Below are 16388 nucleotides of genomic sequence, written 5' to 3' on the forward strand. Positions count from 1 at the left end.
CTCTCTCTATCCCTGCCCCCCTCATATACACATATAGATGAAGAGCTAAAGTGGTCAGCCCCCACTCACTCAAGTACCAAAGAGCCAGGATTCAAACCCAGGTCTTTGACTGACTCTGATGAACTCTTTCCAATGCCCCACATGACCCAGCTCCCTGGATACAGGGATTCTGAATTTTCACATTGCTGTCCACAGAATTTAGAACGCCATCAGGCCCATGCTAGGTACTTAAAGCTGCCTGATTGGTCTGAGCAAGCTTGGTAGATATTCAGTGGTGTGTCCTGACTCATACAACTGGTACCAGAGGCCTGACTTGAACCCAGCCTCCTTGCTTCACCTAGCAGTATATCCATTGGACGTTTTTCTCCACTTTTCACTCATCTTAAACCTTTCAGGTATTGGACAGATTCCAGGCCAAACCGCCTGGGGGAGCCGTTGCCTCACTGGATCAGATCCTAAGGGCCAGAAGAAAGCAAACAGTGGCCCCAAGGATATGTACAGATAATAAAATCATTCCAATTGACTTGAAAAGTAGACTTCTTTTAGTCCAGAGCCCTGTAGCTTCTGGGGCTCTTGCCTGCACTTTGGACACAGCCTGGCTGCCAGGCTCTGGGTGGGTCAGCCTCTGGAACCTTCTCCCCTCATCTCTGCCACTCTCCCCAACAGGAGGGGACGTGTTTTTGGTTATAACTCAGAGAACACAGCGCACAGTAGACTCTCGGGGTATATTAATTGGCCCATTAAATTAATGATTGAATGGAAGACACGCATACCGAGGAGGCATCTTGCAATTGCAATTTTATTTTCTTTTGTGAAAATAATGTGACAATGGGGAGTTCAAATTGCTCCAAAGACATAACAACAAAACAGAAATACACACAAAAAAAGAAGCATGGTAGGGGATAGGAAGGTGAGGGGGGGGGGTGTCTCAAAACTTTGGCAGACTGTTAACCTGGCCCTCGCCAAGGGGTCAGGCCCTGGGGTCCAATCCTCTCCCTGGGACTATGAGAATGAGGTTTGGACTGGTCATGGAGACAAAGAAAATACAGACATCTTTGTGGAAAAGGTGGCTCACATCTGATACACCCCCAAATGTTGAGGGGTAGGGCCAAACTGCTCCAAAGGAGCCCTTCTGTCATCAGAGAAGAGATTCATGTCATAGGCATTGAGTCTGGGGATAGAGGAAGAAAGGAGGTGGCAGGGTAGGGGTAGGAGCAGGTAGGTAATCCCACTGGGGACAGGGGGAGGCTAGTGGAGTCATCAGAAGACAGCTTCTTGGTGGACGGCTTAGCACCAGGCAGAGGACCAAGGTTGAGGTGGGGAGGCATGTTGGATACTGAGAGCTGAGGCTGGGGAGGGATGAATACTTAAGGGAAGAGGTACCAAGTAGGGAATCACAGGGATTCCAGACATGCAGACCAGAGAGAAGAGGCAGGGATAGAGGTTGAGGAGGGGTGGGATTAAGGAGAAGAGAAGTGTCTCTTCTGCACAGGTCAGTCCACCATAGCACAGAGAGGATAACAAACTACTTTTCAGGGGTTTTTTCCTTGTCTTCTTTTTTTTTTAATTTTTAAATGTTTTTTATTTAAAAAAAAAAAGCTCTTGAAATCAGCTACCGTTTACATCTACAAAGTGTAAAGTGCTGCTGTTACCAGACACTTTACCAAACAGTCCAGAGTGGTCAAATATTGACCAATAAAGTTTCCTTTTTATTTTTTCTGAATCACTACTTCTGGAGGAGCCCCTTGGCAGCAAGGAGAAGATGGGGCAGGGTTGGCTTTAGTGAGCAGATTTAGTAACCAAGGAAAGAGGCTGGGCCTGCAGCCCAGGCAGGGCGTGATGGGCATGGAGGGGAGCCTGGAAAGAAGGGGGTGAAGTCAATAGAGCTGTGGGTACGGAGCTGAGGGGGAGGGGCCGGGAGAGGAGAGGAGGTTGGCTGCCCAGGGGGCTAGAGGAGGCGGCTGCAGCCGCCTTGGCAGAGAGGAAGGCAGCTGAGTGGAGGGCCAGCTGGGCCCGGGCCTCTGGCTTGGTGGTGAGGGAGAGGGGCTGGGCTTGTTCCGAGTGAGTGGCTGCCGGGGCAGCTGGCGAGGCCAGGGCAGCAGAAGGGGTGGCTGGGGAGTCCAGCATGCTTCCATGGGAGGAGGCAGGGCTGTCACAAGGCTTCTCAGGTGGTGGGTAGTGTAGACACGGCTTCTTGTTCCTGGAGGTCAGGGCACCTGGGAAAAAATCAGAGGGAGTCTTAGAGGGTTAGAAGAGGTGCAGACTTGGGGTGTAAGCTAGAGGATGGAAAGTAGGGATTGGAGTATTCGCAATGCTGAATCTATGCAGCAGTGTAGAATGGTGACATAGCTGGAGGCCCAGGGAGCAGAGTGTTGGGCCTGGAGGCAGAAAGGGCAGAGATCAACTCTGACCTCAGGCCATTATTAGCTATGTGACCCTGGATAAGTCACTTGACCCTTTTCTGCCTCAGTTTCCTCAACTGTGAAATGGAGATAGTAATAGCACCCATCTACTACGGGTGTTGTGGGGACCAAAGGACATAATATTTTAAAGCATTTAGCACAGTGCCTGGCACGTAGGTGCTTAACAGATGTTCAGTATTTTCCCCAAGTAGATAGAAGGTTAGATAGAGCCAGAAGACCAGATATTTATTTTATTTTAGCTGTGTGACTTTGGGCAAGTTTTTTAACCAATGAGTCTCAGTTTCCTCATCTATAAGATGGGCATAATAAGAAACACCTTAGATTCTTAGAATCCAGTGAAGCGAATGCATGTAAAATACTTTGGAATCCTTCAAGCTTGATGAAACTACCAGCTACAATGAAAATGATGATTTTTATCATCATTTTAAAAATTTAAAATTTAAAAATTTAAAATTTGTCATCATCGTCCTCTGAAATGCAGGGATCTCTGGGGAGGGCAACGAGCCTCTAATCTAAGAGGAGAAAGCAGCTCAGTTCAAAAGCACTGTAGATAGCAATGAAGGCAGCTTTAAAGCCCCATGTAAATGTCAGTCTTTAACATGATTATCATCCAGTTGCCTGGAGTCTGAGAAATGAGGCATCCCAAACATCCTTGGATACAGGGAAGGAGAAAAGTCATTGCCATTGACTGATGGGAAGGAGAGAGCCAGCCTCAGAGGTGGGAAGTCGAGAGCTCTGACGCACATTGGCTTTGTGACTCTGGCCATGTTGGTCATGTAACCTCTCAGTGAGCCAGGCTACTCTGCAGAGAAGGGATTGACCTGCAGTGGGGAAGGAGTTTCCTCACTGGGAGTTTTCTATGCCAGTGAAATTGTACAACAATTTCAGAACATAAAATTCCTAACAACCTTGAAAGGAGGTAGAATACTTATCATCACGCCCATTTTACAGAGAAGGAGTCAGTGACCTTCCAAGCATCACACCAGAACTAAATATTGCCAACAAGCCTTCCTTCACAGTAGGGGACAGAGGACCCAGCTCCTCCTTCCGTCTCTTTGACCCAGGCCCCCCGCCCTGCCCATCCCTGAAGCTCTAGAACACCAGGGAATCTTTTCCTTCTCCACATTCCATGTGGCCCCAGTTCTCATCAAGTGGGGGATGAGAGTGTGCTGTGTCTGGAGAAATGGGGAATGGGTCAGCAGTATAAGGAGGGGCTCACTCTCAGCCTCTTGAACTTGGGGCTGTGGCTGTGGTGGAGGCTGTGACAGCTGCTTCTCACGTTTTCTCTTCTTCTTCTTGCCCTGAAAAAGGAAGGCCATGGAAGGATGATGGCATTAGAGACATGGCAGCCACAGGCTAGTCTGGAAAAGCCCACAAAAAGAGAAGGTAGGGAGGAGGGTGTCCCCATGCTAGGGTTTCCATGCTAACAATGGGATCTCTGCTTTTCCTAGCGGACCCCAGACTCTTAATCCTTCCCTCTATAGTGACTTCCCTTCTACTCTGTATCTTGTTGGGCTTAGAATGAGGGAGACCTAGGTTCTAATGGTGCCTTAGACACATATAAGCTGTGTGATTCTGGGCAACTACAAGGTGGCCAGTTTCCTCTTCTCTAAGATGAAAGGGTTGATCAGACCCTGCCTTCAAAGAACTTACATTCTAATGGGTGTGGGGAGGGGAGAACTCATCTGTTCGTACGATCTTTTTCCTATACCTAGGATTACAGGATCACAGATGTAGAGAAGGAAAGTACCTTAGAGAGAATTTAGTTCAATCTTCTTATTTTATAACTGAGGAAACTATGGACCCTGAGAGGTTAAGCATCTTGTCTAATGAAGGTCATATAGGTCAGTTAGGTGGTGCAGTGGATGGTGCTTGGCCTGGACTCAGGAAGACCTGAGTTCAAATTTGGCCTCAGACACTTACTAGCTGTGTGACCCTGCGCAAGTCACTTAACCCTGTTTGCCTCAGTTTCCTCATCTGTAAAATGAACTAGAGAAGGAAATGGCAAACCACTCCAGTATCTTTGCCAAGAAACCCACAAATGGGATCACAAAGAGTCAAACATGGCTGAAAAAAGAGTGAACAACAGATGGGATTAGACTCAAGCTGTCTCCACAGTCTAAAGGGACCACAGGCTTCTAAAGGCAGCACATGGCTCTGACTTCCTCATGGCCACAGCTTCTCTCGGAAACCTCTAAGCCAAGAAGACATGACAGTTGGAGTGGACCATAAGTGCAGTGTGAAGCTGGTTGGTTGGTTTGGTTCTTGTACTTTGTCTTTGAAGAGGACCAAAATGGCATCACTATGATAAAGTGAAATTTCAGTGTGTCTGACTGTGGCTGATCAGACCAATATGAGCTCGGAATGCTTTACCTCAGGTTGGGTACAGATAGTCCATGTGAATATTTGGAGTGGATATCCCAAATTTGCGCATCCTGTGTTTACTCTGTGCTGTCTCAATTCTACTTTGCTCATGGAGCACAGCACCCTTTCTGATATGGGCACACGATGCTGAGCAGTCCTGTGCCAGTGTCTCCCATGGGCACAGTCAAATCCAAAGTTCTTGAGAGAGACCTTGAGAGTGTCCTTGTATCACTTCTGCTGGCCACCACGTGATCGCCTGCCCCATGCGAGTTCTCCATAAAATAGTCTTTTTGGCAAGTGTACATTTTAGATTTGAATGTGGTCAGCCCATCAGAGATGCGCTCTCTAAAGCAGAGTTTTGCTCTCTAAAGCAGAGTTTCGCTCTCTGAAGCAGAGTTTGAATACTTGGCAGTTCAGCTCAAGCAAGGACTTCAGTGTCTGGTACCTTATCCTGCCAGGTGATCCTCAGAATCTTCCTAAGACAGTTCAAATGAAAGTGATTCAGTTTTCTGGCATGGCTCTGGTAGACTGTCCATGTTTCACAGTCATGCAACAAGGAGGTCAGCACAACAGCTCTGTAGACCTTCAGCTTGGTAGTCAGTCTAATACGTCTTCTCTCCCACACTTTCCTTCAGAGTCTCCCAAACACTGAGCTACGTCTGGCAATGCATGAGTCAACCTCATTATCAATGTGTACATCCCTGGAAAGTATACTACCAAGGTAAGTGAACCTATCCATAGCATTCAAAACTTCTCCATTTGCTGCAACTGATGGTTCCACGTATGGATGGTGTGGTGGTGACTGATGGAGCACCTATGTTTTCTTGATGTTGATTATTAGGCTAAAATTAGCACAGAAAGCAGAGAATTGATCTGTACTTTGTTGCATCTCAGTTTCAAAGGCTGCATTGAGTGCACAATCATCTGCAAACAGAAAATCATGCACCAACACTCCCTCCACTTTGGTCTTGGTTTGTAGGCTTTTCAAATTGAAGAGCTTACCATCAGTATGGTAGTTGACCTTGATGCCTCTCATTGAAAGCATTTGTCAACATGACTGAAAACATCATGCTAAAAAGCATGGGAGCAAGCACACAGCCCTGTTTCACTCCAATGGTGACTGGGAAGGCAGAAGAGCTTTGTCCATTATCCAGAACCCAGGCAAACATGCCATCATGAAATTGACATACAATATTGATGAACTTCTCCAGGCAACCAAATTTTGACATAATTTTCCATAAACCCTCACGACTAACAGTGTCAAATGCCTTGGTCAAATCTACAAACGTTGTGTACAGACCTCTGTTCTGCTCCTGGCATTTCTCCTGGAGTTATTGGGCAGCAAACATCATATCAACTGTTCCATGGTCCTTTCTGAAGCCACACTGGCTCTCAGGTATATGATCATTTTCCAGGTGAAGGATCAGCCTATTAAGAAGGACTCTAGCAAGAATTTTGCCAGCAATGACTAAGAGAAAGATCACCCTGTGACTGTCGCAGGGCAATCTATTCCCTTTACCTTTACAGAGATGGACAATGGAGGCAGCCTTGAACTCCTGGGGGATAACCTCCTCTTGCCATATAATCTGGAAAATTTCAGTCACCTTTTGTATGAACAATGGTTCTCCTACCTTGTAAATCTCAGCTGGAATAGAATCAGCACCAGGTGCTTTGCCACATGGAAGGAGCCTAATGGCCCTCAAAACCTCTTCTTCAGTTGGAAGTTTAGCTAAGGAGGGATTGACTTCAGCCTGAGGTAAATGGTCAGTGGCCTCAGGATTGATTGATGATGGTCTGTTGAGAACACTATGGAAGTGTTCAGCCCATCTCTCTAGGATCATGTCCTTATCACTAATCAATGTGGCTCCATCAGCACTGAGTAGTTGTGATGCACCATAAGTTTTTGGTCCATAAATAGCTTTCAGGGAATCATAAAAGTGCTTTGGATTATTACTATCAGCAAAAAACTGAATTTCATTTGCCTTCTTACTGAGCCAGGAATCCTGCATCTCTCTAAGCTTTGCCTGTATTTTGCTTTTGATGGAATTAAATGCTTCCTTCTTAGAGGTGGATGAACTATCCTGCTGGTACATCCTGTGGAGCTCTTATTTTTCATTGAGAAGTTTCTGGATTTCCCCATCATTTTCATCAAACCAGTCCTGGTGTTTGCGAGTGTTCTGACCCAGATGAGCAAATGTAATGCTGTACCCCAAATCTCTGAAAGCTGCCCACTCCTTTTCTGCTCTACTGTTGCCAACTGTGTGTTGGCTCAACTTTCCCTCCAAGTCAGCAGCAAACTGTTCATGCTCAGAGAAGAACTCTAATTTTTTGACATTAATTCTTCTGGTAGTCATTTTGCCTTGGGGGTAGCACTTTTGATGAATGTGAATACTTAGCTTAGAAAGGATAAGTCTATGATCAGTCCAGCACTCTGCACCACACATTGCCTCTGCCACTCTCACATCTTCTCTGTCTCTTCTCCTTACAATGACATAGTCTATTAGATACCAATGTCTGCTGCGAGGGTGCATCCATGAAGTTTTATTGCATTTAGGTAAATGGAAGACAGTGTTGGTGATGAGAAGGTCATGCAATGCATAAGTCTTCAGCAGTAAATGACCATTTCTGTTGCTGTTTCCAACTCCATTCCTCCCTAGGACTTCCTGCCAAGCCTGGTAATCTGAGCCTACTCTAGCATTAAAGTCACCCAGAATTATAAGCTTGTCCTCTTTTGGCTCATTGATGATAAGGGTCTCTAGGTCTTCATAAAATTTTTCTTTGACCTCATCAGGGTTTTTCATGGTGGAAGTATAGGCACTGATGATGGTGGCATGGCATTTTCCTGTGAGTGGCAATCGTGTTGTCATGAGCCTGTCATTCACTCCTTTTGGCAGGCATACCAGCTTGCTGATTAGATTAGTTATGATTGCAAAACCAATGCCAGCCTCATGGTGCTCCCCTTCACTGTGCCCACTCCAGAAAAAGGAGTATCTAGCTCCAACTTCAGTAAGCTGGCCTTCATTTGCCAACCTTGTTTCACTCAGGGCTGCTATTTGGGTGTGATACCTATTGAGTTCTCTTGCAACAAGAGCAGATCTTATTTCAGGTCTACTGGATTTTGTGTTGTTTATTAGTGTGTGCAAGTTCCATGTGCTGATGGTGAGTAGAAACATCTTTGCAGATGTTTTCATACATTTTGTACATTTTTTTGTGTTTTGACTGCATAGTGGGATTCCCCACCTGCCGCGGTACTCAGGCCAGGGTTGGGTAAGCAGGCAATGTTTAGGGCACCTTTTCTAGCCCCCTTCTTCACACCAGGAGGTGAGCAGTGTGATCCTTAAAAGGCTGCTCAGACACCCAGGGTGCTGCTGAGTCCCACTGCTGCTTCCAGTGAGAAATGACCCAATAGCATGGGCTACCTGTGTGTAGGGCTGTGATTATAGCTCCCAGTGTATCTGCACCTGCTGCTTCATCACTTGCCTGTTGCCACAGGACTTTGAGGCATAATAGTGAAATGGTATGGGTGATGTCCAGTATGAATCTACAGTGTAATTCAGCCACCAAGAAATCTACTATAATCTTGGGTTCAGGTCCAGGGAGGAGATGTTCACATTTTATTCTGCTCGGGTCAGACACATTCAAGGAAGAATACTGATGACTTGGGGCTTGTCCTGAGAAGGACGAGTATAGTGAAGTGTCTTGAGTTTAGGTCATGGGACCTAGTAGTATCTGGAGAAGGGAACACTCAGGAAAGAAGCAAGATATCTCTTCCAAGAATCTGAAGCATTGTTACTCATAAGAGGGATTTGTCTTGTGCTGATTGGGCCTTAGCAGGGCAGACCCAGAAGCAATGGTGGAAATCACAGAGAGGCAAATTTAATCTGAGGTTTCATGTCTTGGGATAAGCTGCCTGAGAATGAACAGCCTTGAAAAGTGATCATTGAGGTCACCCACAATGGAGGTCATCCATCAAAGGCTGGTTGGATGAAGCCTTGCCCACTGTTACTACATAGAGCAGATTCTTATTCAGGTGGGTATTGGGCTAATTATTCCCCAGGTCCCTTCTAACTCTGGGATTCTGAGAATGTAAATCCAAGTTCAACGCTGGGATTTAGGACCCCCCAACCTAATTTAGACTTTTTTTCCCCCTCTCTCTAGACCTGTGCTTTCAGGGGCACAGGGAACTCCATCTACCTTTGCAGAGAGGCCCCTTGTCCTACAACTTAAATCTTATTCCGTTATTCAGAGCAATGAGAGGCTAAATCACTTGTCTAGAATCACACAGCAAATATGTGTCAGAGGAAGGACTCTAGTCCAAGTATTTCTGGCTGCAAGCTGACCATCTACCTGTTGAGTAATCCTTGTAATTCTCAGAGACTGCCTAAAGCTTCCCAGTTCCCTCTCTAGTGAGTCTTCCAGAGCTCCTTCTAGCCAGGGTGTACACTTACATAGTTGTCCCGTGCTGACCAGGTGGGATAGAGCTGAGAGTGAAGCTGCCTCTCTTTTCGGGCCAACTCATAGTACTTGGCCTGCTCTTCCCTTGAGAGTGAATGCCACTGTGGGAGGAAAGTAAAAACCGGGAGTGACAAGCTGAAAGAGAAGAGATTTCTTCCCAGCAGTCAGTCAACAATCATTTATTTATCACTTTCTATATGGCAGAAACTGTATCAAATATAGAGGATACAAAGTGTCAGGTACACAATCAATCCCTGCCCTGAGGGAGCTTACCTTCTAATGTGGGAGCTAACGTGTAAGTAACTTGATACATACACAATGCAGAGAGGGGAGATGAAAGCAGAAGGCACTAGGAGCTGGCAGAAGCCAGAAAGGCATTTTACAGCAGGTCATATTTGAGGTGAATCTTAAAGGAAGCCAGGAGGTAGAGGAAGAGGAAAGCATGAGGGGCAGATGATGAACAGTCCTGGAGTCAAGGGATGGACGTAGGTTTGGAATGGCAAGCAGGCCACTGTTGTAGTATGTGAATGGGAGAAAAGTGTATTAGGACTAGGGAAGGAGAAAGAGGCCAGTTTAAGAGGAGTTTTAGATACTAAATAGAAGTTTTGCTATTTGATCTTGGAGGCGATAGGGAGTTCCTGAAACTCCTTAAATGAGGGAAGGGGTTTATATTGTCAGACCCACACTTTAGAAAGACCACCTTGGCAGTTCAGCTGAGTAGAGGAGGGAGTGGACAGGCCAAGAACAAGATTCCACCTTTGTATAAGAACCCTACCAGGGAGAAAGGTCATCTTTGGGAGTGGGAAGCCATAGAGGAGAAGGCTGTCTTTGGTAGAGACCTTTCCTTCCTCTGGGCATAGTGACAATATGAGTCATGTCCATCAACAGAAGTTTATTTAGGATTTACTATGTGTCAATTACGTTTCTAATACAAATATTTAATATTTACTACTAAATAATATAACTAAAACACTAAAATAATGCTACAAATACCAAAACAGATACAAAAAAAGAATCTGCTCTCATTACATTCTAATGGACAAGGACCTCAGTGTTCACCTGGATGATGAGTAGAAAGACCAAGGAAAAAGTGATTCAACTGTTCCCACTCTTTGACCCAGAGATCTCACTGCTAGGTATTGAGACCCCAAGGAGGTCAAAGATAGGAAAGTCATATGTTTGCCAAAATATTCATAACAACATTTTATGTGGTAGCCAAAAAAAAGAAAGTACAGTGGCTGGGGGATGGAAGACCAAATAATGGCAGAGAAATACAACAGCATATTATTGAGCTGTAAGGAATGGTGACTGTGAAAGATTCAGAAAACCTTGAAAAGACTTGGATAAACTGATGCAAAGCAGACAAGCAGAAACAGGAACCTAACACACACATTGACTCTCACGCTGCAAACAAACAAATAAAACAAAGCTACACATAATTACAATGACCAGTCTTGGCACCAGAGAGTGATATAATATGGGCTATGATGGAATATAAAAATAAGATATGACAAAAGAGAATTAAAATGACCAATTGCCACTTGTCATTGGGGAGGTGGGGGGCTATGGATGTGGAAAGCTGCAGATGCTGTTAGGCATATTCAGGTATATTTTGATTAACTTATTTGTTTTTTTTTACCCCACGGGAAGGCTCCTTAGGGTAGAACTGAATGGGGCATATTCATAAATGACTGTGATATCAAAACGAAAGCCTTCAAGAGACTTTAATGATAAGAAATGACAAAATAGCCATTTGGGATTCAAAGTGATAATGATGATAACGATGGTGATAAAAAAAAGATGACAGTGGAACCTTTCATCTGCTTTAAGTGACACTATGATTAGGCCTGCTTAATCGACTTGACAATAGGAGAGGTGGGAGAATCCTACCCTTCTTCCCAGGATCTGGTTGATGGCTGCACTCTCTTTCAGCGTACACTCGGCGACCACCTTGGCCCTCATCTCCTTCATATACAACATGAAGGCATTAAGAGGCTTTTTCACATGGGGCTTCTTTTCTTCTTCTTTTTTCACCGTCACTGGGGATTTCCTGAGAATAGATGGGATTGGACAATATTTGGTAATCATCCCTGACCCATCCTTGCTCCATCACCTGTTTACTCCTCTGCCTTTACGTCTACAGAGACGCTAGGAATGGGGAAGTGAAGAGAAAGCTGGGGGCCCTGCTTCTACCACTTCCCAATGGCTATTGTAACCCCCATCAATGGGATATATAACATTCTACCAAGTATGGCAATGGAAAGAGGAATGAATTTACAATCACTGGGCATGATTGTCTCTATAACTTGCTACCTATGTTACTTTTGGCAAGTCATTTAAATTATCTGGGCCTGTCTGTTGAGTAAAGATGTCAGGTGACATCATCTGGTAGGTTCCTTCTAGCTCCCACACTTTATGGTACCAAAACACTGTTTACTTTACTGAAGTAGAGTCTTCTGATATCTCTGGGAAAAGGTCCAGAATGGAGGGGATGGAACATAAAGAGTTCAAGTAAACTGTTTCCAAGGGAGGAAAAGTTACCTGTATTGTCTTGGCCTCTCAAGCTCCCTTCCTATGTGACATCATAGTTAATGCAATAGGGGTGGGGAAAAAACCAAAACCCCACCACTCCTTTCTGGTACAAGGGTTACTTACGCGCTCACAGATGGGCTCATGCTGGGAGGTGTGGGTTCCTGTTTGACGATGGGTGAAACGATGGCTGGATGGGGGATCCCTGATGTGGGCAGACCATGGTGGGAAGGGGCCACCATGTGTGGGGAAAACCGACTTGAAACCAAGCTGCCAGGAGAGGGAAACAAAGGTAATAAAAGATATAAGGGTTAAACCTCAGAAACTGTTCTGTTCCAAGTCTTCAACCAGAAACCACCCTTAGCCTTAGAGCATGAAAAAATAGCACTGCTAGGACAGAGTAGAGGAATGGGAAGCTGATCCATTTCCATCTACACAACATACTCTAGCTCAGCTCTGGACACAGAAGGGTAAGAGAACATTGGGAAGGAAAACTAGGAAGGTCAGAAAAAGGGAGAAAGGAAGGGTGAAAAGAAGGTAGTCAGTCACTGAAGCAACAAGCATTTATTAAGTACTTACTGCGTACCAGGCACCCAGTGAGGTCAAAGAGATACAAAGAAATGCAACAAAATGATCTCTGCCTTCAAGAAGAAAGGATGATGGGAGGGACACAAGGAGAGGTGTGACCATACATGGAGGGGGAGATCCATGAATTGCTATGAAGAGACTATGGAGACCATCAGGAAGGAAGCAGGAGGGTGAGAAGGGAAAGAAGGAAGGAGATGTGAGAGTGAGAGGTCAGGAAGGAAGCAAAGTCTAAGGGTTAGGGGGGAGTGCTAATCACAGGAGGGAAGCCAGAGAGTTAGAAGGAAGGGGATATAAGGGTCAAGATTCCTGGGGTCACTCAACATGGACTTCCAGCTATATTTCCTTCGCTGTTGAGAGAAACATTGGCAGAGAGAATGATTCCTAAAGCCATGGAAAGAATTCTAGATAGGGAGGCAGAGGATGTGAGTTCTAATTCTGGTACTTTCATGACATTGGGGCAGGTCACTTAATCTTTCAATTGTCCTAGGTGACTTTCAGTGCCTATAAGCTGAGAGAAGGTATTGATGTGCATTGGCATAGGTTGTTCTCTATATCAGTTATACCAGGGTCTGTTCCTATCATCATTTTTCTCACTGGAGCCAGGTATGTTGGCAAAGAGGAGCAGGAGGGAGAAGAGAGCCTCATGTTTCTATTCTGACTGACAAGAGAAAGGCCAATCTGTACTCAAGGAGAGGAGAGTAACTTGGAAGGGGATAATCCTCCTTCTCTGGCTGCCAGCCCAGCCTGAAAACTTACCTGGACATTGAGGCATTCATGGCAAGGGCTGGGTATGGGTGCCGGAAGCCACCAGGAGGGATGGAGTACATTGGCTGTCCTTGCCTAAATGTTAAAAGCAAGAAAATCTTATCAGTGTATTAAGAAAAGGGGAGGCTGGTGGGAGAAGGGAGGGGGAGAGAGAATAAAGAGAACTAGATTCTGGGGAGGTGGGTCTTCAAAGATAGAAGAGAGGAGTGGCATCTCATCAACGCTTACAGATGCAGATTGGCAGAAACGGTCACTGGACTATACTTTGGGGTAGCCCTCCCTGGGCTGTCTGCTCCTGAGGTAGGTTAGAAAATAAAAAGCCCAGTACAGGTGACCATACTATTGAGGGACTGGGGGAAGAGAGAAGGGAGAGGCTGCATTCTTCCTTACTGTGGGACGAGCCAGCCCAATGGATGAGGGATCTGTCCAACGGCTCCAGGAGACAGTGGGTAATAAGGTGAGAGCTCAGCAGGGTGAGGTGGCCTGGGGATTCCTGCTTCAAAAGAAAGACCCATTACACAGTGCCCTGGATCATCTCCTAAATCTGTGAGACCCCACCAGATTTCCTGGCATCCCCTTTCATTTTTATCATAATAAATAACCATAAAAGCTAGCATTCATATGGTTGGTTGTTTTCCTTCATTCTCAAAGAGGACCAAAATGACATTACTACACTAGAGTCAAGTTTCGGTGTGTCCGACTGTGGCTGATCAGACCAACAGGAGCTTGGAATGCTCTACCATAGGTTGGGCACAAACAGTCCGTGTGAACACTTGAGGTGGATACTCTAAATCTGAGCATCTCCTGTTTCTTTTGAGCTACTTTAATTCTGATGAGGGAACACCACGCTGGGTGGGTCCTGTGCCAGTGTCTCCCATGTCCCACAATCAACCCCAAGGCATTTATATAGCGTACAAAGTGCTTTACAGGCTATCTCATTTGATTCCCAAAACAATCTTCTGAGGTAGGTGCTATTATTATTTCAATTTTACAGATGCATCTGAAGTGGGATTTGAACTCAGGTCTTGGGGACTCTAAGCCCAGCACTGGATCCACTGTTGGACCTAAGCACCTCATCCCTTGCCACATTTTCTCACTCCCTAGAATTGCTGCCATGTTGAGGCTGATACCTGAGCATGGGCAAGGCTGGGTACTGGTGTTAAGGCCGATGTTGCTGCAGAGTTGGAATCAATCAACAAGCATTTATTGAATACCTACTGTGTGGTGGACTGTGGGTATACAGTGAAAAATGACACAGTTCTTGCCTTCAAGGGGCTTACATTAACTCTGTCAGCTGCAGTGCTGGAATGGCGGGGGGAGCCTCCCTCCACTGTGACAGGATAAAGGGGACCTAGATTGAGAGAAACACTATACTGCCTCTGTGGGCTGGTTCTAATTACCCTAGAAAGAATGGGGGAGAGAAAGGAGCTAGGCTGTATGAAAGAACATGAATGTTGGAGTTCAAGGACCTGAGTTCAGATCCTGTCTGTGATGCTTACTGCCTTGGGCAAGTTATAGAATTGAGATGTGCCTCAGTTTCCCATCTATAAAATAAGGGGGCTGGACTAGATGACTTCTGAGGTCCCTTTCAGATTCCTCTAGGATCCTATTTATGGCTGTGAGTATAAAATAATGATGATATTAATAATAGTCATTACAGAGCCCTTTAAAGGTAGCAAAGTATTTTATGTAGCATGTTTCTATTGAGGCACACAAGCCAAAGAAATTGTTAGCATGGATTTGTTTATCCTCATTTAGGATTGGAAAGAAAAGTTAAGTGACTGGCCCCGGGTCCTACAACTAGGAAATATCTGAGGTAGGACTGAAATTGCTTTTCCCTGACTCCAAGAACAGTGCTCTATCCACTATACCAATCAGTCAATAACAGATTATAAAGCATTTATTATGTGCTAGGCACTGTGCTAAGTGCTAGGGATACAAAGAAAGGCAAAAGACAACCCTGCACTCAGAGAGTTCATAACCCAATGTGGGAGACAACACGAAAACAATTATGTAGAAATGCCACACGGAGCCAGCATGGGCAGAAGGGTTTCCTCAGTGGGAATTCATGACTAATGAAATCATAGATCCACATTAAACAATGGTGTAATGTCACTGCATGAATCAGAAAATCGATTTGGGGGGCAAAACAATTTCTAAAAACTGCCTGCCTCCTCCCAAGCAGAGGGACTATTTATCCCCTTTTCCTCAAAGCCAAGGGTAATTCTGAATTAAAAGAAAGGGCCATTTTATCATAGGCAGGGTCACTGTTGCCAGAAAGGCAGACCAACCCCAGCTGAATGGAAGGGACAAGTGCTGGAAGGCAAAAGTTTACTGGCCTCCACATCTAGGAGGTCACACAGTGGAAAAGGCATCAGTGCTGGCCTCACTCACCTGTCTTTGGATCCATCTCTGGGGAGAGGTGTGCAGGTGGGGAGCCAGGGGAAAAGTGGTCGTTGCTGTAGGTGATGAGGGGAGTCAGTGGGTGCATATGGTGAGGATGCTGGACCACAGGAACTTTGTTGGACTGAAAGATAAAACAAAGAACAGGTGAACTCCAGGCAAGGGAGAAGGGAAAGTGAGCTATATGAAACCTTCCTTCCTTCCTTCCTCCTTCCTTCTTTCCATCCCTCTCCCCAGCAGCAAGCATTTATTGAGTGCTTGCTAAGTGCCAAGCTTTGAGGTAAGCACCAGTAACACAAAACCAAAAATAAAACAGTCTCTGAGCTCAAAGAGATCACATTGGCTTCATTCTAGTAGGAAAAGGCTTTGGTCCCAGGCTCATCTCCACCATCCAACCAGCCCACCAGCAGCATTTTCAGGATGCCTACTGTGTACTTTATCCTGTATAGGGGTCATGGGGTTGGGTGGAGCAGATCCAGAAGGAAAAGGAAATGAAGCATAAGAGCTTCCAGTCTTGTTGGGTAGACACAATTCACACAAATGGAACAATCAGAGGACACCTAAGACCTTTGCACACAAACTCTCATATAAGTACAGACTTGTGAAATATCCAGTTGGGGTGGGTGCAAGAGATGGAAAGGAGAAGAGTAAGAAACTGTAATGTTAGCTCCTCACAGCACCGAGTACGCTGTGGCCAAGAATCACAGGGCAAGGTTTCACAGAAAAAAAAGTCGAGTTGTCTCAAAGCCCAGTACACTTCAACTTTCTTGGGACAGCATAAAGGGCTTTTAGAATTGGGGGATGACTTTCTGCTGTAGTAGTGGGCAGCTAGGTGGCTCAGTGGATAGTGATTTGGGTCTG

The 16388-nt window shown here is 45.4% G+C and overlaps 1 protein-coding gene across 2 annotated transcripts in view; it reads right to left on the reverse strand.

Moving 5' to 3' along the window:
* Positions 1–781: 781 nt before the first annotated feature.
* TCF7L1 (transcription factor 7 like 1) overlaps positions 782–16388 on the reverse strand; it is a 224833-nt gene continuing 209226 nt past the window's right edge. The window contains exons 5-12 of one of the 2 annotated variants that reach the window (XM_072637485.1): positions 15519–15651; positions 13515–13620; positions 13116–13199; positions 11898–12041; positions 11133–11292; positions 9236–9343; positions 3643–3724; positions 782–2216 (exon numbers count right to left, since the gene is read on the reverse strand). In XM_072637485.1, coding sequence (XP_072493586.1) covers positions 1780–2216; positions 3643–3724; positions 9236–9343; positions 11133–11292; positions 11898–12041; positions 13116–13199; positions 13515–13620; positions 15519–15651 — 1254 coding nt within the window. In that variant the 3' untranslated portion in view covers positions 782–1779. The remainder of the gene's footprint in view (positions 2217–3642; positions 3725–9235; positions 9344–11132; positions 11293–11897; positions 12042–13115; positions 13200–13514; positions 13621–15518; positions 15652–16388) is intronic. The other variant, XM_072637492.1, reaches the window with a different exon arrangement.

This window comes from Notamacropus eugenii, chromosome 1, assembly GCF_028372415.1.
Source record: "Notamacropus eugenii isolate mMacEug1 chromosome 1, mMacEug1.pri_v2, whole genome shotgun sequence".
In the NCBI taxonomy this organism is placed as follows: Eukaryota; Metazoa; Chordata; class Mammalia; order Diprotodontia; family Macropodidae; genus Notamacropus; species Notamacropus eugenii.